Genomic DNA, 26,184 nt, shown 5'->3' on the forward strand with positions numbered 1-26,184 from the left:
TTATACACAACACAGAAGGGCAGCCTGAGGTCTGCAGAGGGCCTGGGGCTGGCTCTGTCTGGGGGCTTTGCCTAGAGAGGGCCCTTCCTCCGTGTAGGAACACGGAGGCCTGGAGAGGGTCAGTGGCTCGTGTGCTCTGGCACAGGGAGCCAGCAGCACCGGGGCTTGGCTATGCTGCTTCTCCAGCCAAGGCTCCTGAGGTCTATACCAGGCCCCGTCCCTCGGAGAACTCGCCACTCTGGCCTCGTGGTCAGCAAACATTCTGGACAACTGGAGTGTTCCTGTGCTGGCCATTTCACCGTAGGCAAACCGTTTTGCTTCTGTGTGTCTGTTTCCCATTCTGTAAAATGAGTGTAATGGTAGTGTCTACCTTCTAGGGTTGTTGGGAGCGGAATACAGAGTGCGAAGTGCTCACAACGGTCCCGGCAGAGGGAGGGCTAGATGAGCTGGCAGGGGCCACAGTATCCATTATCATCATCTTTATTGTTGTGGGCACTGGCATCCCCTCGACGTCTGGTTTTGGGCTGGGGTCCCTGAGGGGAATCAGTCCCTGTCCTGCCCTTATCTGATGTAGAATAAAGAAGTCCCCTACATTTTGTCCCAAGGCCTTTGGCCTGGCCAGGTGACCTGATGTGGACACACGTGGCCCATGGGTGCTTTTGCTTCCTGGCCTGATTTTAACCCAGATCCTTCCGCAACCAGGCTTGGGCAGGAGGGCAGAGTAGGAAGCCCCTGGGCTGAAGGGTGGTTGTAGGCTACTTAGCATGGGTATGGCTGCTCCAAGGTCCCCAGTTCTGCTCTGCTTATGGTCCCAGCAGGTCAGACTCAGGAGTGGGAGGAGGCAGGAATGGCTCACCGGAGCCACCAGGGCTGGAGGACCCAGGGCAGGTCAAGGGATCTGTACTTCCCAGCTCAGAGCGGTCACTGGTGGATGTGGTGGGAACAGCCCTGCCCCTGGTCTCTGCCCTGCCCCCAGGCCTCAGTTTCCCATTCTGTACAGTGGGGCCTGGACCTCAGGAGCCTGGAGACAGACTGGAATCCCTGCAGTGGGGTTGGATGTCTGCATCTTAACAATGCCCCAGCTGAGGACACCAGAGTCGGGTGTCTGGGGCTTCAGGGGCCGGCCCTGTGCTCTGCCTCAGGCGACTCACTGTCCTCAGAGGCTCAGAATCTCCGAATCTCCCCTTCCATCCTGCCACACTCCCTCCTCCCTCTTCCTTTCCATCCCTCCTCCCTTCTCCCTCCCTCCCTTCCCTCCCTCCCTTTTTCCCCCCTCCTCCTTCCCTCCCTGAAACAGCTGCCTCACCAGGCCTCAGTGACTTTACCACTAACCAAGGGCCAATCATGTGCTGTGCCCCCGAGAGCCTGGACCCTTCCTGGGAGTATCTGGGGCTGGCACCTTCACCCAGAGGCTGTGACTTGTCCTCAGGCCATGGGAAGGGGTGTCCCCTGGAGACCGGTGGTACCTGGCCCTCTGAAATGTCCTCCTGGCGTTCAGAGCCCTCCTATGGGCTTTTCTATGGGCTGTTGGGAAGCTCTAGATTTCTCTTGACTGAATTGCTTAACACGGGTCAGTCAGGAAGCTGGAGTTTCAGCCCTAGGGGTGTCTCGGGGAGTGGGTGCAGCTCCCTATTCTACTACTGGGAAAGGTAAAGCCAAGACAGGGAGGAGCTGCGCCTGGAGCTCGGCCTGCCAGCCTCCTCTGAGGCCTGGGAGCGCTCGCGGAGGAAACTGGGCCCACCACCGGGCGGGTCATCCCATCTGCCGATGCCCACCTTCCTCATCTTTAAATGGGGCCAATGCGACCTGCCCATAGGTTGGAAGACAGTGGTGGGTGGGGGGCACAGGGTGGTGGTGGCGGCCATTGGGACTGAATGACTAGAGCTTTCTCCCCAGGGAGGCAGGACTGCACGGGGCAGGCTGGGGCACAGTGAGTCCTCCTGCCTCTTCTCTGAAACGCCCCTGTGTCACCCTCTCCTCTGATTTTCTCTGCAGAGCCCTCAGGACTGCCCCCGGACCCTGCCCTCACCCCTGGCGCCTGTGCCCACGGGTGGCTCCCAGAATATCCTGGTGCCTCTGGCCAATGCTGCCTTTTTCCAAGTAAGTAGAGGCCAGGCCAGCCCCGGGTGGGGCCAGGAGGAGGCCAGGAGCATGCAGGTCACTGACTGCCCCTGTGTCCCGGTGTGACCCCTGCTCTGGGTCTGTTGCAGCGCCATGGTTCCGGTGTGGGCTTTGCTTTTCTTTCTCTGAGTTTCCACATTCCGCATGAGGAAGCCCCACTCTGGCTGCAGAAAGAGGAAGTGGTGAGGGCCAGGCCAAGGGGGACAGCCAGGTGCCAGCAGCTGCCAAAAGGAAGCCAGTGCCCCCAGGCTGTCCTGCCCCGTGCTGCAGCTGGAGGGTGGACACTGCCCGTGTTGGTCCCTATCCTGCCCTTCCTTAGCCTAAGCTGTGACCGTGGACACACCCGCCCACCGCCAAGCCCACTGTCCTGTGGTTGGCTTCCATGTCTTCCCTGCGGAAGGACTGGAGAACCCCTCAGCACCCCATTCCTCATTGTCCAGATGGGGAAGATGAGGCCAGGAAGGAAAAGTAGATGATACTGGGTCACGCAGCACAGGGCTGGACTTCTGCTTGGCCCTGGACTCCCCATCCAGTGCTCGTCTTTGCAACCAGCCCCGCCCTCACCATCTGGGCTGGGGGTGGGGACGCAGCTCCTTTCCAGTCCCCTCGTCCCCTCCTGGAGGCACGTCTTGGGTGGGAAGCGTTGATGAGTCCTGGAGGCATGCCAGCCATCCCCCTCCCCAGCTCCCTGGAACTCGCCATCTGTTGCTTCCACGGAGGAGCTGAGGCCCGTGAGGGCTGTCACACGTGGGGGCCACGTGCCTGGCATCTGGGATGTGTTGGGAAGCCTCGCGGCAGGGGCTGGAGCTCTGGGAAGGCCAGGGTGGGGCCTGCCCTCAGCCCTCAAGCGCCACCCTGCAAGAGTTGGGGCAAGCGCCTCCAGGAGCAGCCAGGGGCCTGGGCGGGTGGGCAGGATGGGCTGTGGGCCCCGGGATGGGGAGGCGAGAGCCTGACTTAAGCCCTTCGGATTCTTCCCAGCTGTGTGGCGGGGCAGCCTGTGCTCTGATTGCACTGCAGGGGCGCCTGCCCTCCTGCCCCCCGGCCTGCTCTTAGAACACTTAAGGCAGCCGGCAGGGGCCTGTTCGCTGAGCATACACCCTGCGGAGGCCTGGGACAGGCTGGCTGTGCTATCCTGAGGTGGCTGAGGACTCAGAGGAGGGACCCGTCTCCAGCTCAGCGTGGCAGGGGACAACACAGGTTTTTGGCCCCGTCAGCAGTCACTTCCCTGTATTAGCTTCCAGGCTGGGACCCCAGAAAAACAGGGAGGTTGACCTGCACTCTCCTCAGGGTGTCACATCTGCCAGCCACAGGGACATAAACAGGAAGCTCTGCCACGCGGCTGGCTGGGGCTTGGCTTAATACACAAAACCTGGGTCTGTTCACTCAGCAAAGAGTACTGGTGCTGCTCCTGAGAGGGCCAGATGAGCCTGGGGAACTGAGCCCTGTGGACCCATGACACAAACATTATTGGATACTTCCTGTATACTAATGATAGCAAGCACATATTAGGCACCTACAGTGTGCAGCCCTCTGAGGCACATAATCTCCGGTTTTCCCTGCAACCCTATTCCCATTGTCCAGGTAGGAAAACCAAGCCTCAGAGAAGTGGGGGTGACTTGCATGAGGTCACACAGCTGGGAAGATGCAGAGGTGGGGTTTGAACCCAGGCCAGGGCTCTTCCAGCTGCTTTCTGCTGCCCTTAGGGGTGGTGTCAGAGGGGCTGAGGCCCAGCCCTCACCCTCCCCAGTGGGAGAGGAGACAAGTTAACAGCAGGGCAAGGGGCTAGGGGTGGTGCCTGGCACACAGGGACGGGGGCGGCTCTCGGAGCTTCGCAGCGCCCCAGCAGACACCTGAATACTTGCTGCTGAGGGAATGAATGAGGATCAAGTGAGGCATACCCCTTTGATTTGAGGGGAGCATCTGGGAAGACTTCAGAACAGGGGGCTTCTGAGCTGGATTGAGCTTTGCTGGGTGGTAGGAAGGAGCCAGCTATTCAGGTGGAGGGGAGGGCTTGGGCAAAGGCCGGGGCAGGAGAGCCTGGCTGTGTTGAGTGTTGGGCACATCTGGGCAGGGCCTGGTAGGGCAAGGTAGGAGGTGGTAAGGCTCAAAGAGCAGGGGAGCCCCACTGGGAGTGGCGCCTTCCGAGCTGAATACAGGGCCCCTGGGTTGGACCACGGGGATGCTGGAGAGGCTTTCAGTGGCGCTGAGAGCACGAGGCCGAAGTTCTCGGCACTCTTGCATTCTTGGCCTCCCTCCAACCTCGGATGTGATGGCCGGGAAGGGCAGCTGGGGGGACGGGACAGCCTGGACAAAGGACTGACAGTTCAGCCAAACCCACCTTTCCAACGGCGGCCCGTGCTGTCCTCCTGGAGTCGGAGGGCGATGCGTGCTGGCTTGGCTCTCCTCAAGCCCGCCTCCCACTCCGTTTCCCACAGGGTGCAGCCCTGGAGTGTAGTTTTGGGCTGGAGGAGGCCTTCGAGGCTGTGTGGGTGAATGAGTCCACCGTACGCTGTGACCAGGTGGTGGTGAGTTGGGTGACTCCAGCATGGGTGGAGGGTGGGCCTGCACAAGTCTAGATGCTGTACCCCTCACCCTGCCCTGCCCCTCTCTACCTTCTGCTTCCCCCATCCCCAGCAGCCCCACCCTCATCTGTCTCTAGGACACCCACCCCTAGCAGAGCCCCAGGCACCGCCCATGCCCCCCATGCTCTTTTCTGTCCTTCTGCAGCTACATACGACCCAGAAAAGCCAGGTGTTCCCGCTGAGTCTCCAGCTAAAGGGACAGCCAGCCTGGTTCCTGGACAGCCCTGAGCCCATGACAGGTGGGCCGTGGGGCCTCAGCGCGGTGGGTGGGGCTCAGCCTTGCAGGACTTATTCCAGTGGTTGCCCCAAAGCCACAGACGCCCCCATTGTTCCCCAGCACATACACAGCCTCATATCCCAGCCCTGCCATTCTGCCCCAGGCTCCAGGACTTGGAGTCTCCATGCTTGCTTTCCCCTGCAGCCTGATTGTGCCCATGCAAAATAGGACATAGTCTCTCTGCAGAGCTTGTGAGGACCTGCTAAGCCGGGGCTTGCCCAGGCTTGAGCGTGGCATCTGGGGCAGGGTTCAGCGCCCCACGCCCCTCGAATGATGGCTGCACAGTTGCTGGGACTGTCTGTGTTGGGTCAACTCTCCAGACAACCCTCTGTTCACGGGGAGTCTCAGGCATCCCTGGTGGATGTGATGCCCTCCAGATTCCCACCATGAAGGCCCCAGAACAGCCCTGCATACCCAAGGCCCTGGAGAGCCCTCCCTGCCCTCCCCCTTGGGCTACTTGGAGGGTTTGAAGCCCCCAAGTCCTCAGAGCCCACATTGCTCAGGGGTCCCCAGCATCACCAGGGGTGATCAGACCCACTGAGGCCTGGGGAGCTCCACCACCCACAGGCCTTGTGAGCTCGGGCGCGTCCCTCCTCTCTCAGCCGCAGCCTCTTCTCCATGAAGTGAGGCTGACCCGAGGCTCCCAGCTAGAGTCTGTGAGGGGAAGGAAATCAATCAAGTGGGCACTGTGCCCAGCACAGGCCCCGGGGTTTCGGGAAGGGGCTAAGAACCTCACGGGGGCCTGACCCCCAGAACCAGGACTGCCGCTGGGTGGGACACCGCAGTGATGGTTGGTGAATGTGAAGGGGACACCGCTGATGGGGCGTACTCTGAGAGCGGGGCTGACTGGGCTACCTCATGTCTCTCCAGCCGTGGTCTATAACTGCGCCACTGGCAGCCCCGACTGTTCCCAGTGCCTGGGCCGTGAGGACCTGGGTCACCTGTGTGCGTGGAGTGACGGCTGCCGCCTGCGGGGACCCCTGCCGCCCCTGCCTGGCACCTGCCCCGCCCCCGAGATCCGTGAGGTAAGCAAGCCCCGTGGAGGCACATGTGCAGCGCCCACGAGGGTCCCGCTCCTTGGGGACTCAATGGCACACACACCAGCACCTGGGTGCAGGATCACCTGTGAACAAAAGGAAGTGATCTGCCTCGCAGAGCTGATGTTTCAGTGGGGGAGGTGGACAGTAATAAATAAGGAAATGAATAAATCATCATAGACGAAATTGCAAGTGTGGCATGGTGGAGACGCCGAGGGCTGTGTCGTTATTTTGGGGGGTACTGTGACCACTAAAGCCACCAATGACGTGACCAGACATGGCCCCTGGGAGCTGACCTCAGCATCCTCCAGGAGATCCCCTCAGTGGTGTCCCCAGGCCAATGTGGGCTCAGTAACGCGTACCCACGTTCTCCTCGGCAGCGCGGTGACCTGCCAAGTGGTCGCGGTCCCAGCCCTGCCTGAGCCTCCAGACCTTCCTTTGAGCAGCGGGTCTGCATGCCCTGCCCTGCTAGGTGCTCATGACTGCGGTCAGAAGCCTGCTGGCCTCCCATCCTCAGACCCCGTTTGTCCCTCTCTCGGGTCACCTGGCAGATTGAACCCCTGAGTGGCCCGTTGGACGGCGGGACCCTGCTGACCATCCGAGGCAGGAACCTGGGCCGGCGGCTCAGTGACGTGGCCCACGGTGTGTGGATTGGTGGGGTGGCCTGTGAGCCACTGCCTGACAGATACATAGTGTCGGAGGAGTGAGTAGCCACGGTGCCCCTGCCCACCCTCTGCAACAGTGCCAGCCTCTGCGCTCTGCCCTTCTCCTCCCTCCCTCCCTGTCCTCCATTGTCACTCTGCTACTTTCCGGCAACCTGTTGCTTACGGGCCTCTGGCCCTGTGCCAAAGCTGTTCCCACCACACATCCTGCCATTTCTGCTTGGGGCATCTGCTTTATGCTTCCAGCTCTTGCTCTGATGCCCACTCTTCTGGGAAGCCCTCACGGGCTGCCCTAGCTCAGCCCTTCTTCCACCTAAGCCTTGCTCTGAGGAAAATCATTTCCAGTTAAGAAAGGCTGAGGCTACTGGCATGCTTAGAGATCTGGGCCTTGCCCAGAGGGGCCCTAGGCAATGTGCGTGAGCAGAGACTGAGCTGGCTTTCCTTTCGGGAGGCCGTGTATCGGGCATGTGGAAGAACCGGCATCTACCAGCCCAGCCCAGCGGACGTTCTCGTGATCAGAGACCGTCTTATCCCACCTCCTTGTCTTACAGTTGCAGAACGGTGGGAAACTCACAGGGTGAATTATACCTAGAAGGCATTGGAAGTGTGGCATGGAGTGGGACGATCCCTTAGCCTGGCTCCAGGGTGGCCGTGAGGGCTGAGGACCTGCTGGCTGCCCCCACTGACCACAGCATCTCCCCTCAGGATCGTGTGTGTCACAGGGCCAGCCCCAGGGCTACTCTCAGACGTGGTGACAGTGAATGCCTCCAAGGAGGGCAAGTCTCGGGACCGCTTCTCCTACGTGGTAAGGGGGGCTGCAGCCCACTGTCTGGCCTGCCCAGCACGCATGCTCCCAGGGACTGACCCAAGGCCCAAATGCCTGTCTTCCTCCCACAGCTGCCCCTGGTCCACTCCCTGGAGCCTGCCATGGGACCCAAGGCTGGGGGCACCAGGATCACCATCCATGGGAGTGATCTCCACGTGGGCTCCGAGCTCCAGGTCCTGATGAATGACACAGACCCCTGCAGGGAGCTCATGTAAGCCCCTAGGCCTGGCCCACCCCTTCCAGCCCAGAGAAATCAACGTGCTCAGGGACTGGCGGGCTGGAGGTGACATCCTTGAGCCAAGTGTCACCTGGGTCTTCGCTGGCTGTGTCCCCTAAGCCAAGCCCCTTCCCCTCTGAGCCTTAGTTTCCTCAGCTGGTAATAGTACCAGTAATTGGGAGAAGGGCTTTGTGCCAGGTATACAGTAGGTGCTCCATAAGTAACAACTGTGATGAGAATGATGTTGATTACACACTCAGATATTCCGGCTGGCCCAGGGGTGTGGTGAGTGGCAGGCTCCATGTGGTTGGACCCTCATGGCGAAACACCTTTGTCTTTATTATGCACTTACTGTGTACCAGACCCTACTAATGGGCATTGCTGGGGACACCAAGAGGAGCCCAATATAGTCCTCAGGCGAAGGGCAGACACACCCACAGGAAGTAGGAACATCTGTCGGGGCCAGGATTGGGAGAAAAGTCAATGCCTTCAGGGATCTGGGGAGAGAGGCTTCATCAGGGGTGAGGACGGGAGAGAAGATTTGGGAAGGCTTCCCAGAGGAGGTGGGATGGGGCAGAATTTGGAAGTATAATGAAACGGTTGGGTGCTAACGGCAGAAGATGAGTTGGGACCAGTTGAGGAGGCCTTGAACCCCGGGCCAAGTGCATGGGCCTGTGCAGGTCTTGGGGGCTTTGGCGGTGGGTGAGCTGCAGGAGGCAGGCCCTGCTGATAAGCTGCTGCTCCCCCAGGCGCACAGACACTAGCGTCACCTGCACCGTGCCTGAGGCGGCCCTGGCGGCTCCGGTGCCCGTGTGTATGCGCTTCGAGCGTCGGGACTGCGTGCACGGCAACCTCACCTTCTGGTACATGGAGAACCCAGTCATCACAGCCATCAGTCCCCACCGCAGCCCTGTCAGGTGAGACTGATACCTCGCCCTTCCCCCAGGCTCTCTGGGGCTGCGGGTGGACTGATGGGTCTCGTCGTCCCCCACAGTGGCGGCAGGACCATCACAGTGGCTGGCGAGCATTTCCACATGGTGCAGAATGTGTCCATGACTGTGCACCACATTGGCCGGGAGCCCACGGTGAGGCAGCTGGGGGCCTGATGGGTGGGAGGGGGTGGCCCAGGCACAGCCAGGGCCCTAACTGACCAGGTCTCCTCCCACTGCCTCTGTGTCTCCTCAAACTCCACTCCCCCCGTCTCTCCACGTCCATCCGTCCATCCGTCCTGCATCCCGGCCTCGGCCCCTGGCCCTCCTGCACTAGCTCTGCAAGGTTCTCAACTCCACCCTCATCACGTGCCCATCCCCTGGGGCCCTGAGCAACGCCTCAGCGCCAGTGGACTTCTTCATCAATGGGCGGGCCTACGCAGACGAGCTGGCTGTGGCTGAGGAGCTGCTGGACCCCGAGGAGGCACAGCAGGGCAGCAGGTTCCACCTGGACTACCTCCCCAACCCACAGTTCTCCACGGCCAAGAGGGAAAAGTGGATCAAGCACCACCCCGGGGAGCCCCTCACCCTCGTCATCCACGTGAGCACCTCAGGGGCTGGGTAGGCAGGGGCGAGAGAGCCAGCCTCAGCCGTGGGCCTCACGAGCACCTCCCCACGAGTGCCCCCCTTTGCATCCACAGAAGGAGCAGGACAGTCTGGGGCTCCAGAGTCACGAGTACCAGGTCAAGATAGGCCAAGTGAGCTGCGACATCCAGATTGTCTCTGACAGAGTCATCCACTGCTCGGTCAATGAGTCCCTGGGCGAGGCTGAGGGGCAGCTGCCCATCACAGTGAGTGGATGGGGTGCCGGAGCAGGGCAGACCCAGCCCCCAGCCCTGGCCTGTCTGCCAAGCATCTGCCCCTCACCCAGCACCTGAACTCACTGAGCATTTTCATGCTCAATAGCTCAGGCCAGCAAAGCAAAGCGGAGCTTTACATCCCCACTTGGCAGATGAGAAAACTGAGGCCCAAGAACTTAGTGACTTACTTGAGGTCAGTGGTGGGCCCCATCGGACCCGATGGGGCTGGATGTTTAAAAGCCATAAGGAATTGTCCCCGTATCACTTGGTGTCTATCCTAGAGCTTGGGCTGCCAGGCACTATGTAGAGGCATGGAGGACAGGGGAGCAGGAAGAGCAGAGAGAGGCTAGAACGCGGGATCTTTTCTGCACCGTATCTGCTTGTGTGCCTCCCGGGATGGGGAGCTCACTCTCTCCCAAGTAGCACGTGCCACTCCAGGATGGCTCTGACTGGGAAAGCTCCCTTTTACCTGCACCTCAATTCCAGTCCTGCCCTCTGAGTCCTCATGCCTTACCTGCCCCCTGGTCCCAGGGCAGCCCTGCAGATGCTTGGGGACAGCACCGAAGCCCCAAGAACTGCCTTCCTCTGGCTTATTCACCACTTCTCCCAGGCTGCAAGAATAATCACAGCCCATGTATTGAGTCACCTGTGCCAGGCCCATGACCAAGGGCTTCGCAAGCCCTCATTTAGCCTCCCAGTGTCCCCAGGAGGTGGACATTGTTATCTTTATGTTATCAATGTGGCACCTGAGGCTCAGAGAGGTTAGGTAATTTGCCCAAGGCCACACAGCAAGTGAGGAACAGAACCAGAGTATAAGTCCAGGAAAGCTGCAACCCCCTTCCCCAACCTCTGTACAGATCCAGGTAGGGAACTTCAACCAGACCATCGCCACACTGCAGCTGGGGGGCAGCGAGACAGCCATCATCGTGTCCATCGTCATCTGTAGCGTCCTGCTGCTGCTCTCCGTGGTGGGTAAGGAGCCCCACCCTCAGGATACCATGGAGGGCAGGCCTGCCACCTTGTCCCAGCCCTGCTGAAGATTGGCAGATGGGAGAAGGCAGGAGGGGATGCGGCACAGCTTGAACAAGGGCTTGGCCGTGGGAACAGGTTAGGCACCCAGAGGTCGGGGGAGGTGTGACCCGGCTCCAGCAACAATGCACCAATGGGTAGAAAATGGTAGGTGGTCGGGGGGGGGATATGCTGGGCCCAGGCCATGGATGCCAAGCAGAGAAATTTGGAACCATGTTCTCCAGTCAGTAGGGAGCTACTGAAGGTACTTAAGAGAGGGTTACTCAGGGAAAATTAACCTCCATGTCTGGTGGGCTGTATCACTGTCAAAATAATGGTCATGAAAGCAATAGACTCCATGTAGCGGAGAAACCGGAGCCATCATATGTAGCATATGGAGGGAATATCAAAAGGGGAGCTGCTTTGGAAAACATTCTAGTAGTTTCCCAGGATGTGAAACATAGAATTACCCTATGACCTATGACCCAGCAATGACACTCCTAGCTGTCTGCTCAAGAGAAATGAAAACGCATCCATGCAAAAACTTGTACGCACGTTTATAGCAACATCATTTATAATAACCAAGAAGTCAAAACAACCCAAATGTCCATCAATGATAAATGGTTAAATGAAATTCGATCTATTTATACAATGGAAAATTATTTATCCATAAAAGGAGTGGAGTACTGATCCATGCCACCATAGGCCTGCACCTTGAAAATGTGACACTAATGGAAAGAAAACTCACCAACAGCTGCGTATTGTATGATGCCATTTTTTTTTTTTTTTTTTTTTTTTAATTTTAGGTACGTACTATATCTGGCATTTCTACCCATGTTATTCCTCCCCACACCCCGCTGTCTCTCCCCTACCCCCCTAACTGCCCCCAGTGTGTGATGCTCCTCTCCCTGAGTGAGTCCACTTGTTCTCATTTCTATGAAATGTGTAGAATAGGGAAATCCATAGAGACCAAAAGCTGAATGGTGATTGCCAGGGGCTGGGGAGAGGATGAATGGGAGTGACTGCTGAATGGGAACAGGTCTTCTTGGGGCAATAAAAATGATCTAAAATTAGTGGTGGTGGTTGCACAACTTGGTGAATAGACTAGACACCATTGAATTAGGCCGGGTACAGTGGCTCATACCTGTAGTCCTAGTACTTTGGGAGGCCAAAGTGGATGGATAACTTGAGCCCAGGAGTTCAAGACCAGCTTGGGCAACATGGCAAAACTTTACCTCTACAAAATTACCTGGGCATGGTGGTGCGAGTCTGTAATCCCAGCTACTTGGGAGGCTGAGGTGGGAGGATCACCTGAGGCTGGGAGGTCAAGGCTGCAGTGAGCTGTGATCACACCACTGTACTTCAGCCTGGGTGTCAGAGCAAGACTCTGTCTCAAAAGAAAGAAGAAGAAACTATTGAAGTATGCACTTTAAATTACTGAATTATGTGGTATATATATTACATCGCAAGAAAGCTGTTTTATTTTTTAAATGAGTATATTCAATGCAGAAAACTTTTGGAAGAACTGAAAGAAGATAAAAGGAAACAAATGCCCATCATTAATACCCTGTGTATTTTTGTATGTTACCTCCCAGTCTCTTTTCTGAAAATACCATACATTAAGAGGTTTTTTTTTTTTTTTTTTTTTTGAGATGGAGTTTCACTCTTGTTGCCCAGGCTGGAGCGATCTTGGCTCACCTCAACCTCTGCCAGGTTCAGGCGATTCTCCTCCCTCAGCCTTCTGAGTAGCTGGGATTACAGATGCCCGCCACCACGCCTGGCTAATTTTTATATTTTTAGTAGAGACGGGGTTTCTCCATGTTGGTCAGGCTGGTCGCAAACTCCTGATCTCAGATGATCCGCCCACCTTGGCCTCCCAAAATGCTGGGATTATAGGCATGAGCTACCACACCTAGCCTTAGTAGATATTTTAATACATTATATATATTTATGTATTATACATATTATATATATATTTATACATATATACACCTTCCCTCCCCAGAAAAGGATTATAGTGTAATACTGCTTTGTAATCTGCTTTTAAAAGTTTCTTAATTTACATGTCACACCTGGTCATGGTAGAAGGAACAGAAGATGCTCAAAAGCAGAAAGAAAACAGAAGTCACCTCGAATCGTCTCGCCCATGGAAAGCCACTGTTAACCACTATTACATACACACACACACACATTTCTGTTTCTGTTTTTTTTTTTTAAAAAGGGGGCTAAACAAATTCTAAAAGAGCTATAACACTACATATTTCTTTTTCTTTTCTTTTTTTTTTTTTTTGAGACGGAGTTTCGCTCTCGTTACCCAGGCTGGAGTGCAATGGCGCGATCTCGGCTCACCGCAACCTCCGCCTCCTGGGCTCAGGCAATTCTCCTGCCTCAGCCTCCTAAGTAGCTGGGATTACAGGCACGCGCCACCACGCCCAGCTAGTTTTTTGTATTTTTAGTAGAGACGGGGTTTCACTATGTTGACCAGGATGGTCTCGATCTCTCGACCTCGTGATCCACCCACCTCGGCCTCCCAAAGTGCTGGGATTACAGGCTGAGCCACCGCGCCCGGCCTCATATTTCTTTTTCTAAGGGCAAGTCAGCCATTGCTTTGCTGGCCATTCCCTAAGCCCTCTGCCCATGGGAGAGCGCTCCCCAACCCCCCACCCCTTATCCCAACACTGCCTGGGAGGGAGGACTGCCGAGTGTCCTCCCACACCCTGCCCATAGGAGCTGGAGCCAGGGCCAGTGAGCAGAGCCCCAGGCCCTGCATACCGCAGGCTCCCATAAAGGCTTTTTCCAAAGGGTGCTGGAGGCCTCACCTGCTTCTCCACTGCCCACAGCCCTGTTCGTCTTCTGTACCAAGAGCCGACGTGCTGAGCGCTACTGGCAGAAGACGCTGCTGCAGATGGAGGAAATGGAATCTCAGATCCGAGAGGAAATCCGCAAAGGTAGTGGGCTGGGACCCTGCAGGGCTGGGCCTCTACTTTCCCACCTGGGGGATGGGTTCTTAGGCCGCTCACAGCTGTCCCTGTGTCCGCCAGGCTTCGCTGAGCTGCAGACGGACATGACAGATCTGACCAAGGAGCTGAACCGCAGCCAGGGCATCCCTTTCCTGGAGTATAAGCACTTCGTGACCCGCACCTTCTTCCCCAAGGTGGGCCTCAGCCTGAGCCTGCCCCTGAACCTGTGCCGGCCACCTCAGGGCAATTGGACCTCTCTGGTCCTTGCCAGTCTAGAGGGTCCCTTGAGCAGTGCCAAACCTGTACAGCTGTCCACAGCAGTCCTGGCCACTTCTCCTGGCCTGCCATGGGGCAGACGGTGGGGGGCAGATTCTCCTCCACTCTGATTCTCTGCTCACTTGATGTTTAACTGTCCGTATGGAAGCCAGCTGCAGCACCTCTCCCCTTGTCAAGGTGGGGCAGAGTGGCCAGGGCTGTCCCAGGCCAGCCTCTCTCCTCTCTGTGCCTCTTCCCAGCCAGGCTTCCCTTGGTCTCTATTATACCCCCTCCTCCTGTCCACTGGGCTCCTGCCCCATCCCTTCCGTGCCGCCCATGCCTGCCCTTGCCCTTCCAGGGCCCACTGCTCTTTTCCACCTCCCAGTGGTACCACCCTCCCTTCCCTGTCCACACCGTTCCCCACACAGCGGCTAAAACAAGCCCATGTTTGACTACATCATCTTTCATAAACCCTCCAGCAGCTTTTCCCAGCCTCTCTCTACCTCCTTTTCCCCCGTTGCACACAGAGCTGCTTTTGCTTCCCCTTAAGCCTCGTGTTCTCCCTGGAATTTCATGGCCCCCAGGCTTGCCCCATTGCCTCTTATTTCTTTATGGGGGGGCTAATGCTATGCCAGTTTCCCCCAGCAGCCCAGCCCAGTGCCCCTTTCTGTGTGAGTGAGCCTTGCATGCCAGCAGGGGGTCCTCCAGCCCTGCTGAGATGCTGGGGGTCTGCTTCTGCAGTGTTCCTCCCTTTATGAAGAGCGTTATGTGCTGCCCTCCCAGACCCTCAACTCCCAGGGCATCTCCCAGGTGCAGGAGACCCACCCACTGCTGGGAGAGTGGAAGGTGAGTACCCCCCCGGCCCACACAGTGTGGGCTGCTTCAGGGCAACCCTGCTTCTCCTGGGTCCCCTTTCCAGTTGATCTAATCCATTCATTGATACCTGTGGCACGGAGGTGGGAGGCATCTGCCGTTGTAAGGTACTGAGCAGCCGTTCAGGGTGTTACAAGTGCTGACCGCCCCCAGGCCAGGTAAGAGAGGACAGAGGATTGCCCCACCCCATATACCCCACTCCACCTGCTCCTTAGAGAATAGAAGGTGAGAGTCCCCCATACTGGGATGCTGGGTTACCTCTAGGCACCCTTACCCTTCTGTGAGCCCCACTTTTCAATTCAACTGAGCCATTGTTCCCAGTCACAAGGAGTTAGGAGGCATCCACCATGAAAGATAGTGAGCTCCCCATCCCAGGAGGCACAAGCAGCCGTCATAAGCACTGGCTCTTAGGCTAGGCAGGGACACTGGGCCCCTCTGGACACCCCATCACCAATTGCTTCCACAGATTCCTGAGAGCTGCCGGCCCAACATGGAAGAGGGAATCAGCTTGTTCTCCTCGCTGCTCAACAACAAGCACTTCCTCATTGTCTTTGTCCATGCGTTGGAGCAGCAGAAGGACTTTGCGGTGCGCGACAGGTCAGGCTGTGACAGACTAGCGAGGGGCAGGGGAGAGGGGCCTGTCCAAAGCCACACAGCATCAGGTCCTGGATCCTGGGGCTCTGGGGCTCCTGATGCCCCCACATTCCAGTCCTTCCTGGGCCTGGGATACCTAACACCTGGGCTCGTGGGGCACGGTGGTAGCCGTGGACATAGGAGAAGGTGGCTCTTTCTCCAGGCGGATTCCAGCCCCACTCACCCATCTGCAGGACCTAGTCACACAGGCATTCCTGGGACAGCTGAGCCCAGGGACGAGGCAGCACTGAAGCCTCCGGACCCCCAACTCCGAGGGCCTCAAGGCGCAGCTGACACTGGCCTTCCGCTCACAGGTGCAGCCTGGCCTCGCTGCTGACCATCGCGTTGCACGGCAAGCTGGAGTACTACACCAGCATCATGAAGGAGCTTCTGGTGGACCTCATCGACGCCTCGGCCGCCAAGAACCCCAAGCTCATGCTGCGGCGCACAGAGTCTGTGGTGGAGAAGATGCTCACCAACTGGATGTCCATCTGCATGTACAGCTGTCTGCGGGTGAGGCCGCCCAGGGACAGGCAGAGCCCAGGTGGGGGACGTGCCAGGGATGCAGCAGCAGTGACCCTGCGGCCTTCCAGGGCTTCCCTGGCACCCTCGGGCCAGCTCTGCCAGGAAGGAGTGTTGCAGGAGACAGGCCCGTTAAGCCGAAGGGGGAGCCGCGGCCCAGGGGAGGCCGCATAACAGAGGTTGTGTCAGGGGCCTTGTCCCGTTTGTGGTGTTTGCAATCATCCAGCCCTTCCTGCTCTAGATTAAGGAGATTAAATCAGCCCCTGGCTGGCCCCTGAGGCTCTTCCAGCCCTAGGGGTGAGTACCTTGCAATGCCTCCCCCTGTCTGGAGGCTTCAAGGTGGCTTCTTGAAGCAGGCACCCCAGTGCTGAGCCCTAAGGGAGCAAGCCAGGCAAGCAGTGGTGGGGAGGGTCCTCCAAGCATTGGGTACAGCAGGAGGGCCGAGGCCAGGAGGAGATGTTCATGGAAGGAATGGAAAGAAGGCCGGAGAATCTTCCGGATGAGAGCGGAGGCTGGGAAGGGGGTGGGCCAGGTAGCCAGGGCCTCCCGCATTCTGCCAAAAGGACCCCCTAAGCTTGCTTCTGCAGAGCAAGGGTTGCTCAGCCTCTGGTCCTGTCCCACCATCCAGCTGCCCTCCGGTGGCAGAGGCTCGAGGGCTGCCTGGAGGATTGTGGGAGAAAGGCAAAGGCCTGGCTGGAGCCCAGAACCAGGGCCTCAGATGTTCTGTTTTTTGTTTTAATTATTGAAGAGATATGGGGGTCTTGCTTTGTTGCACAGGCCGGTCCCAACTACCGGGCTCAAGGAGTCCTCCTGTCTTGGCCTCCCAAAGTGCTGGGATTACAGGAGTGAGCAACTGTACCCAGCCAGCATGTCCTGGGCTTGAGTCCAGTCTTTGGCACAGCCCAGCTGTGTGACTCTGGGCTACTCATTGCCCTCTCTGGGCCTTGGTTTCCTTCTGTCAAATGGGGCCTCTGCCCCTAGGCCTGGAGGCATCCCACAGCTCCTCCTGGGGAGAGGGGGTAGTAGGGTGGAACAGAGGCAGGGCCATTGTGGTGCCTCCACCTTCTGCGGGCTGCCTCGCTGTGGGCCATCAGAAATCACAGGGCCACTGTGGACCCTGGACCTCACTCCCCTGGCTTGTTTCCATAGCCTCAGCTAGGCCTTCCCCTGTGAGCCTGTTTCCTCCTCTAGAAAGCGGGGAATCAGTGCCTCCCACGCCCCAGACCTAGAAAATTAGACCAGGACGCAGGCTGGCATGCTGCCTTTGTAATCTTTGCCAAATCTGCTTAATACTATTATGTACTTAATTTTTCTTAAAATCAACTTTGGTGGGTAATTAAGTAAAACTATCCCGGTGGAACGCCTGGGTCACTTGCTGGGCAGTGGCCATGAGAATCGGCTCATGGCTGTGGGTCCGGCAGAGCCACTGCCTGGAGGGCCTCCCTTCAAGATGGGCAAGAGCAGGCAGGGGCACTGAGCCCCATTCCACCTGGGACTCCACAGTCATCAGCCTTCGAGTAGGGTCGAGGCCATATCGGTGTTCCAGGTCCACCTAAACTCATCCCTGCAGCTGCCCACTTAATAGAAAGTCACAGGCTTGGGACTCAGCTAAGCCAGGTCAGGGTCCTGCCCTGCCACTTCCCAGCTGGGTGACCCTGGGCAGGTCCCTTGCACTCTCTGAGCCTTGGCACTTTGGCTACACAGTAAGGACGATGCAGTGAATGCAGCCACCCGCAGCCGGTGGTGTTTAATGAACACGAGCTTAGGGTCCGTCGGGATACCCTGGGGAGAGGGATGTTGACACCAGGATCCAAAAGACTGTTGGAGAGGTTGGGGGATGGGAGTGTGAAGGTGTTTGGCCCAAGGCTTGGGGTTGGAATACGGAGGGGGCCTTGGCCCTGACAGCCCCGTGCTCCCCAGGAGACGGTGGGGGAGCCGTTCTTCCTGCTGCTGTGCGCCATCAAGCAGCAAATCAACAAGGGCTCCATCGATGCCATCACGGGTAAGGCCCGATACACGCTCAACGAGGAGTGGCTGCTGCGGGAGAACATAGAGGCCAAGCCCCGGGTGAGCCGGCAGGGCCGGGAGGGTCCCAGGGCTGGGGCACGGACCCTATGGCACTGACCCAGCCTTCCTGGGCCTTGCCGCCTGGGCACCGACATGGTGATGGTGGCAACTCACTGACCTTTCTCTCCCACCCTCCCCCGCAGAACCTGAACGTGTCCTTCCAGGGTTGCGGCATGGACTCGCTGAGCGTGCGGGCCATGGACACTGACACACTGACGCAGGTCAAGGAGAAGATCCTGGAAGCCTTCTGCAAGAACGTGCCCTACTCCCAATGGCCGCGCGCGGAGGACGTTGACCTCGGTGGGTCGGGATGGGGTGGAGCCTCCGTGTCAGGCTGCTTCAGCCGGGGCTGGCCCCTGCCTTGATGGAAACGCTCCTTCTACCTGGCATAGTGCATGAACGTGGGGACATGGAGAGGATCTGCTGAGGCCCCTTGGACAGAAGCTCTTGCTCTGTGGGAGACAAGTCCTACAGTGTGGGCGAGTGACGGGCAGCAGCAAAAAGCCTTTAGGAAAGGCTTCCTCACTCCTAAAGGAGGGGTGCAGGAGTGGGGTTGGTTTGTTTTTGAGACAGGGTCTAACTCTGTCACCCAGGGTGGGGTACAACCACGCAGTCTCAGCTCACTGCAGCCTCAACCTCCTGGGCTCAAGCGATCCTCTCATTTCAGCTTCTTGAGTAGCTGGGACTACACACCCAGCTCATGTTACTTTTTGTAAAGATAGTGTCATGCTATGCTGCCCAGGCTGGTCTTGAACTCCTGGGCTCAAGTGATCATCCTCCCTCAGCCTCTCAAAGTGCTGGGATTACAGGTGTGAGCTACCGCACCCGGCACGGAGTGGGTTTTGTGAGTCTTTGTGAGGCCGAGGGTTTCATCACAATGAAACATGAGCAGCCCTGCAGACAAGGCCACTTCAGAGCTTCTCCTCGGCGCCCTCCATCCTGGCACCTTCACTTTGTAGCCTCACACCCTCCCCCGCCACTCGTTGCCTGCCCTCCCCATTTTACAGATGGGGAAAATGGAGGCTCAGAGAGAGGCATAGCTTGCCTCAGTTTCCATGCGGAGAGCGAGAGGCCTCTTCCTATGTGGCTGGGCCGGTACCTACCCCGCAGGCTCAGCTCCCTGCCCAGGCCCTGATGGCCTTCTACTCCTTGTCCCCCAGAGTGGTTCGCCTCCAGCACACAGAGCTACATCCTTCGGGACCTGGATGACACCTCAGTGGTGGAAGACGGCCGCAAGAAGCTTAACACGCTGGCCCATTACAAGGTGCAGTGCTGTCCCCACCCAGTCCTCTGCCCCCATGCCCCCACCCCGGCCTCCGGCCATTGACCTTGTCCTTTTCCCTCCTGTCAGATCCCTGAAGGTGCCTCCCTGGCCATGAGCCTTATAGACAAGAAGGACAACACACTGGGCCGAGGTAGTGTGGGTGCACGTGGGAAGGGAGTCTAGGCTGCATGTGGGCGGGGGCTTCCATCCCATGCCCTAGTGGGGAAACTGAGGCTCCAAGAGGCGGGGCTGGCCTGGGCTGAGGCCTCCTTGGTGGGGGCTGGGCAGGGCCTGCACCAGGCCTCTTCCAGCCGATTTCCTGCGGCAGCTGGAGAGAGGCCCTGGGAGGGCGGAAAGTGGTTCCAGGAGGTCTGGGCAGCGGCCAGGCCAGAGGGGGGCCATGTCCCTGTCTCAAGTCCCCTCTACACCCTCAGACGGCACAGCCCGCCTGGCTGGCAGGCCTGCGAGCCCAGGCTCCTGGGTCTCGGGGTCCCCTGCTGAGGTTGGGAGCAGAATCTCAGGTATCTCCCAGCAGGAGCTCTGGGCTCGGGTGGGGGCAGGGCGGAGGCAGCCACCCTGCCTCCCTGGGCCCCTCCTCCTCTGTGGCTGCATCTTTCTGTATCTCCACCTCTGTCGCTCCCTGAGTCCCTCCATCCCCGTGGTCACTGTGTGTGTGTCTTTCTCTCTCTTGCCTCACTCTGCCTTGTTGGCTGTGTGTCTCTGGCTCTCTCTTCTCTCTCTCTCTCCATCTCCCAGACTCAGTCTCCCTGTGAGTGTCTGCGCCTCTGTTTTCTCTCTCCCTGTTTGGATCTCTGTCTCTGTTTCTCTCCCATCTTTCTGTCTTCGTTTCTGTTTCTCACTCCCCTCCTCTCTCATGTTTATTTATTGTGTTCTTCCTCACAGTGAAAGACTTGGACACAGAGAAATATTTCCATTTGGTGAGTGCCCAACCTCAGCCCCAGGGGATCCAGCCCCTCAGTGGGTGTGGCCTTGGCTTTCCGTGGCCCTGGGCCTCTGGGAAAAGTGCTCCCAGCCCTGGGAAAGGCTGGGGTTGGAGGAGTGGGGATGGGGCCCAGAATCAGGAGGGAACCACAGCGCTGTGTGCTAAGAAGCATGGCAGAGCCAGACCTCCCACAGGCGGCCAAGGATGGGGCCTGGTACGGATGCTGACCACTGCCCGGCCTCCCAGGTGCCGCCCACGGACGAACTGGCGGAGCCCAAGAAGTCTCACCGGCAGAGCCACCGCAAGAAGGTGCTCCCGGAAATCTACCTGACCCGCCTGCTGTCCACCAAGGTGCGTCCAGCCTCAGTCTCCCCTCCGTGCGGTGGGTACAAGGGCCAGCTGTGCACATGCCGGGCTGGGAGAGGGGTGCGAGTTCTTCCTGTTTCCCCTGTGGAGCTGGAGGGCTGGAGAGCTCAGAGGCTGAATGCTTAGGGTCTCACTTGAGGAGGCATTTCCCGTAGCCAGGAAAATGCCTGACAGACCCTTCTACGTTAGCCCACGTAACAGCACAGCAGAGGCCCAGAGGGGTCAGTGACATCCCCAAGGCCACCGAGCTCAGTGGCAGTGCCAGCACCCCCCAGCCCATACCTTGGCACCTCCAGTTCTCAACTCTGTATGTCAGTGCTTTGATTGGTCCTTCCAGTGCCTCTGTGAAGCAAGTTTCGAATGCTAACCCATTTCATAGACAAGAATACTGAGGCCAGATAGGCTCGGTGACCAGCCTGATGCCGTGTGGCTTCCTCATTCAGCAGCCTGGGCATTTCAAGCTCTGCAGAGCCACCAAGGGTGCCCACTAGCCCTCTGCACGTGGCCTGGGGCTGATGGCAGCCACCCTGCTACCCCACAGGGCACGCTGCAGAAGTTTCTGGATGACCTGTTCAAGGCCATTCTGAGTATCCGTGAAGACAAGCCCCCGCTGGCTGTAAAGTACTTCTTTGACTTCCTGGAGGAACAGGCTGAGAAGAGGGGAATCTCCGACCCGGACACCCTGCACATCTGGAAGACCAACAGGTGAGGGCCATGCGGATTTCACTGTGCCATTGGGGCCCCTGTGGCAGGGGGTTCAGAGTCTAGTCTCTGGCCTCTCCTACTTGGGTTTAAGCCCTCCTCTGCCATTTCCCAGCTGTGTGTTTTCAGATGAGTGACTTAGCTTCTCTGTGCTTCAGTTCCCCTCCATCCAGCCGTAAAATGCGATCCCCGTTAATAGTAGGAATTAACTGGAAGAGCGCCCAGGAGGCATGGTCTAGGGGCTGTCCTTCCTATCATTCACCCACACCCCTCTCAGGCGGGCACCGTCAGTGCCACTTCACAGATGAGCAGGCCTGCTCAAGCCCCACACGGCCCCTGAGACAGTGGAGCCAGGCTCGGCCCCACATGACCTGAATCCCCTACCCAGTTGGTAGCCCTGCTTTGAAGCCCCTCTTAGCTTGTCAGGGTCACACACCCCACAAGAAGTTGCTGGAAGCCCAGTCTGAGCCTTGGGAAGAATGCTGCCAGCCCAGGCCTCTCTCTGCAATGAGAGCAGCTTCCCAGCGCTCTGGGGGTGCATGTGCCCAGGCTGCTGAGTCACTGGGTGGCCTGAGGTGGGTGTTGCTCACCCTCTCTGGCCTCTTGAGGACAAGGCCAGCGCTCCAGGCCCTGCCCCCTGCAGCCCTGCCACAGCTGTTCTGCTAGTGCTGGACTTCCTACTGCCTGCAAGGGTTGGGGGAGGAGCTGAGGGCTGGCAGGCTGGGGGGTTTCTAATGAGAACCAGGACCTGGCTGGAGGCTCAGCAGGGGTTGGGGGGGGCGACCAGCTAAGCCCTGCGGCTCCTCCCTTGCTCCAGCAGGAAACCCGGCTCTCGGTCCAACTGCCACCCAAGCTGGCCAGGGATGGGCAAACTAAGGTTCCCAAAGGTCACATCTTGTGACAAGGCTCCACCTCGGGCTCTTGAGGGACAAAGCCAGCTCTCTCTTCCACGGCTGTCCCTCCACTGCATCCTCAGGGTGGGTTCTCACTGCCTTTGTCACCTCACCCCACAGCCTTCCTCTCCGGTTCTGGGTGAACATCCTGAAGAACCCCCAGTTTGTCTTTGACATCGACAAGACGGACCACATCGATGCCTGCCTCTCAGTCATCGCACAGGCCTTCATCGATGCCTGCTCCATCTCTGACCTGCAGCTGGGCAAGGTCGGCTGCTCCCACGACCAGGCCGGGCCCGTGCACAGGGCGAGTGGGGTGCTGACCCTGGGTGGCCTCCTCGGCTCTCTGAGGCTGACCTCAGAGATCTTCCTGGGAGGGGACCCAAAAAAGAGCTCGGGTCTAGCGGGTGTGGGATGAGTGAGTCATTCAGACAGGGAGGCACCTAGAAGCTGGTACCTTCCATCAGATACTCTGCATCACTGCAGACCAACGGCACCTGCCGTAGCTGTGCTTGGCACTGGCTTTGAACACTGAGGCCCAAAACCCGGTGTGGAAAGCCAGTATGGCCGTAGACAACCTGCTTGGTCAGGCACAGTGTCGTCGGAGAATCAGACTAAGCTCTGGCCAGCAGCCCCTGAAAGTCAAGAGCCATTCAAGAGAGCATTCAGTGAAGGGGTGGGCAGTGGGTGACGGGTGGCTAAGAGCTCTAAGATTCATGCAGTGGGTTGGGGGCACATGAGGCTGACTGGCTTTAGAGGTTGGAGATGGAAGAAGATGGCCTTCCAGGCAGAGGGAATGGCATGGGCAAAGACAGGGAGGCAGGAGAGCACCCGGTGGCTGCGAGTAGGGATGAGAGATCGTGATTAGAGCTGGCACTGCAGGATTGGTCCAGGGCATGCATGGCCCTGCATTTAGCCCATGCATTTCAGAGACGGACCATGGGATAGAAAATGCCACTGCTCCACTGCTTCTCTGCTTCTCACGTACTGCCTCAGAAGGCAGGATGCCCGTGACAAAGAACTGGGAGTGTCCTTGGCACTTCTTCCAGGCGCTAGGAGCATGTGGCGGGAAATGTTCCACTGAGCCAGCATTCAGCCTTCCAGAAATCCTAGCCACCAAGACCTACGGCCCTGACAAGGACACATCCTTGTTATGTGGAATGGGCTGCATGCAGCGAAGAGCTGGCACCAAGTCCGTGCATGTTTCCTCCCGAAAGAAGTAGGGCTCCCCCAGGTCATTGTCCTGATAGTCCTGGGGAAAGCAGCGGGGCAGACAGAGCACAGTGAGGAGCCCCGGGTCTGGGGCTGGCTGAGTGGGGGACGTTCAGTGACAGGGCCAGCCTCTTCGGGGCTCAGGGGCCTGCTTAAGGTCACTTATGTGGCAGGAGGGATGAGGGCTTATCCAGAAAACAACGCGATCTGTCCTTTCTCCAGGAGCTGCCTAACCCCCTCACTCCTCTCTGCCCAGGATTCGCCAACCAACAAACTCCTCTATGCCAAGGAGATTCCCGAGTACCGGAAGATCGTGCAGCGCTACTACAAGCAGATCCAGGACATGACGCCGCTCAGTGAGCAGGAGATGAATGCCCATCTCGCTGAGGAGTCTCGGGTACAGAGGTTTGGGGGGGACCCTGACAAGCTGCAGGGTCAGGGGCGGGGGGCTGGGCCTCAGTGTCTCTACTGGAATAAGGGCACAGAGCACAGAGGGCATTTCAGGCAGCTGTGACCTCTTGCTGGCCTGCAAGTTCACTGCACATTTTCCCAGCGCCTGAGGCGTGGGGGCAGGAGAGCACCCTCTGGACGGAGAGGAGACTGGACTTCAGGGTCCGGGAAGCCGTCTCCGTCTGCAGGACTTGAGGGGCCTCGTCGGTGAACTGTGCCGTGGGGGCCGTGGGGAGTTGGGGGGTTGTGTACAAGCTGGCTTTGATGGGGTGCGGCTCGGCTTTGACGGCTGGGTTAACCTCTCTGTCCTGCCTCCTTACAGAAATACCAGAATGAATTTAACACCAATGTGGCCATGGCAGAGATTTATAAATACGCCAAGAGGTATCGGCCACAGGTGAGTGCCCTAGGGTGAGGCACCTGCCATCGGGGCAGGGGAGCTTCCTACTCAAGTACACACATCTCAGGGTGCTTGCCCCTCACGGACAGACGTCACTGGTGGTGGATATTCAGGGGTGTGTTCTCCCCTGCGAGGGGCCCGGCTGACTCCGCTGCTCCCCTCAGATCATGACCGCACTAGAGGCCAACCCCACGGCCCGCAGGACACAGCTGCAGTACAAGTTTGAGCAAGTGGTGGCTTTGATGGAGGACAACATCTACGAGTGCTACAGTGAGGCCTGAGACACGGACAGCTGGTCGGGCTGCTGCCGGGGGAAAAAAGACGCCTGCTGGGCCTCGACCTGATCTTCTATCCCGTGCCTGTGACTTAGGCTGGGAAATCCTGAGCAGAGATGGCTGGGGTGGGGCAGGAGGAGGGGGTGCTCAGCCTTGACCCCTGGGCACCTCCATCCCCTCCCACCTGTTCCCAGATCAGTCTCTGGGACGGGCGGGGGCCAGAGAGCTGGTCAGGCTCCCCCGTCTGCCCAGCACGGCCTGCACTGTGCCCACCCACTTGCTCCACAGCGCCTAGCTGTTCCTGCTGCCGAGAACCCCGAGCATCCAGGCAGCCAAGCACAAAGACACAAAAAGACACACAGAAAGACGGGGAGAGGAGACCGCAGCCCAGAAACTCTACCTCATCTACACTGGGGCAGGGAGCCATCCTTGAACCGGCCTTTGACTGGTTTCTGCTTCAACCACCAAAACCTTATCACCACCTTCCCCTCACCCAAAGAGGATCCTGGCCACAGACAGTTTCAAGCAGTGTCAGGTTTTTGTTGCTTGGGCGGCTGTTGGTAGAGTGGGCAGTGCCCACACCAGGGGGTGCTCTGTGGGCTCCTCCAGGAGCAGGGAGGGTGGAGGAGAGGGATGGGGAATACAGGAGCTGAGAGCCCCGTCTCCAGGGAAAGGAGAGGGGTTAGGATGCACTGAGGCTGTAGCTGGGCTACTTGCTCCTGCTGGAAGTGTTTCTAAAGATAGCACCACTTTTTTTTTAAAAAAAAAAAAAAAAAAAAAAGCTTTTATATATTAAAAAAACGTATCATGCACCAACTGTGAATAGCTGCCGCTTGCGCAGAGGACCCGGGGAAGGGTCCCGAGAGGCTCCCCCTGCAACACTGGAAAAGACTGCTTGAGAGATCGGGCAGACCTGGCAGAGCACCCCTGGGGCCTGAGACCACCACCCATCCTGCTCCTGCCAGAAGCAACCCTCTGTGGCTGAGCGGCCATGTTGGCCCCTCGAAGTCAACTCCTCAGCCAGTGTTGGGACTGGCTCAGAGCCTATGGGGGCCGGAGGGGGGGCAGCTGGGACTCTGGAATCTTCTTTATAATAAAAGCCTGACGGGCAAACCTCCTATGGGCTCCAGCCTTTGTCCTAAGATAGCCAAGCGGGGAGATGGTCAGTTTCTTTACCAGTTTGTGAGAGAGGAGGGAGGGAGCCTGCCGTCCCTCCTGCCTCAGCTGCACTCTGAGGTTTGGGCAGGCACAGAGATGAAACGAGACGGTGCAGGCTATGTACACACTATGGGCCTGGCCTGGAGCTGACATTCCTTAAGCTCTGAAGACACCCGAGAACATCCAGGAAGATTTCACAGCTGCTGTGCGCTGCCTGCAACTGTGTGGGCCCTGCTCCTCACCTCTAACAAGCCCATGAGGAACATGCTAGCGTCCGTATGTGACAGACGTAGCAACCGGGGCTCAGCACAGCTGAGGCGTTTCTCAAGGTCCCACAACAAGGAAGGAGCAGAATGAGAACCAGGTCACATGGGCCCTTCCTTCCTTCCTCTGTCCCATGCACCCTCCAGGCCAGAGTCTCCCCAGTGGTCCCCCAAATAGGTGGGAGGCCAAAGATGACCACCCTAGAAAGGGAGCCGACACTTGTTCTGAATTTCTCAAGCTTAAAAAGTACATAGCATTGGCCAGACACGGTGGCTCACACCTGTAATCCCAGCACTTTGGGAGGCCGAGGCGAGCGGATCACGCGGTCGAGATGGGGACCATCCTGGCCAACATGGTGAAACCCCATCTCTACTAAAAATACAAAAACTAGCCAGGCGTGGTGGCATGTGCCTATAGTCCCAGTTACT

The 26,184-nt window shown here is 58.1% G+C and overlaps 1 protein-coding gene across 1 annotated transcript in view; it reads left to right on the forward strand.

The window, feature by feature from the left end:
* The window catches only part of PLXND1 (plexin D1), a 51,764-nt gene extending 26,312 nt beyond the window's left edge, over window positions 1-25,452 (forward strand). The window contains exons 9-36 of the mRNA XM_010336915.3: window positions 1,996-2,100; window positions 4,557-4,646; window positions 4,849-4,942; window positions 5,851-6,005; window positions 6,569-6,720; window positions 7,385-7,484; window positions 7,577-7,716; window positions 8,472-8,639; window positions 8,717-8,807; window positions 8,989-9,252; window positions 9,353-9,502; window positions 10,369-10,483; window positions 13,360-13,467; window positions 13,561-13,673; window positions 14,476-14,580; window positions 15,074-15,204; window positions 15,555-15,753; window positions 17,683-17,829; window positions 17,973-18,129; window positions 18,990-19,093; window positions 19,181-19,244; window positions 19,997-20,031; window positions 20,283-20,387; window positions 20,944-21,107; window positions 22,118-22,265; window positions 23,466-23,606; window positions 23,982-24,056; window positions 24,224-25,452. Coding sequence (XP_010335217.2) covers window positions 1,996-2,100; window positions 4,557-4,646; window positions 4,849-4,942; window positions 5,851-6,005; window positions 6,569-6,720; window positions 7,385-7,484; window positions 7,577-7,716; window positions 8,472-8,639; window positions 8,717-8,807; window positions 8,989-9,252; window positions 9,353-9,502; window positions 10,369-10,483; window positions 13,360-13,467; window positions 13,561-13,673; window positions 14,476-14,580; window positions 15,074-15,204; window positions 15,555-15,753; window positions 17,683-17,829; window positions 17,973-18,129; window positions 18,990-19,093; window positions 19,181-19,244; window positions 19,997-20,031; window positions 20,283-20,387; window positions 20,944-21,107; window positions 22,118-22,265; window positions 23,466-23,606; window positions 23,982-24,056; window positions 24,224-24,340 — 3,537 coding nt within the window. The 3' untranslated portion in view covers window positions 24,341-25,452. The remainder of the gene's footprint in view (window positions 1-1,995; window positions 2,101-4,556; window positions 4,647-4,848; window positions 4,943-5,850; window positions 6,006-6,568; window positions 6,721-7,384; window positions 7,485-7,576; window positions 7,717-8,471; window positions 8,640-8,716; window positions 8,808-8,988; window positions 9,253-9,352; window positions 9,503-10,368; window positions 10,484-13,359; window positions 13,468-13,560; window positions 13,674-14,475; window positions 14,581-15,073; window positions 15,205-15,554; window positions 15,754-17,682; window positions 17,830-17,972; window positions 18,130-18,989; window positions 19,094-19,180; window positions 19,245-19,996; window positions 20,032-20,282; window positions 20,388-20,943; window positions 21,108-22,117; window positions 22,266-23,465; window positions 23,607-23,981; window positions 24,057-24,223) is intronic.
* Window positions 25,453-26,184: the final 732 nt, after the last annotated feature.

Source organism: Saimiri boliviensis, chromosome 8 (assembly GCF_048565385.1).
Source record: "Saimiri boliviensis isolate mSaiBol1 chromosome 8, mSaiBol1.pri, whole genome shotgun sequence".
Lineage (NCBI taxonomy): Eukaryota > Metazoa > Chordata > Mammalia > Primates > Cebidae > Saimiri > Saimiri boliviensis.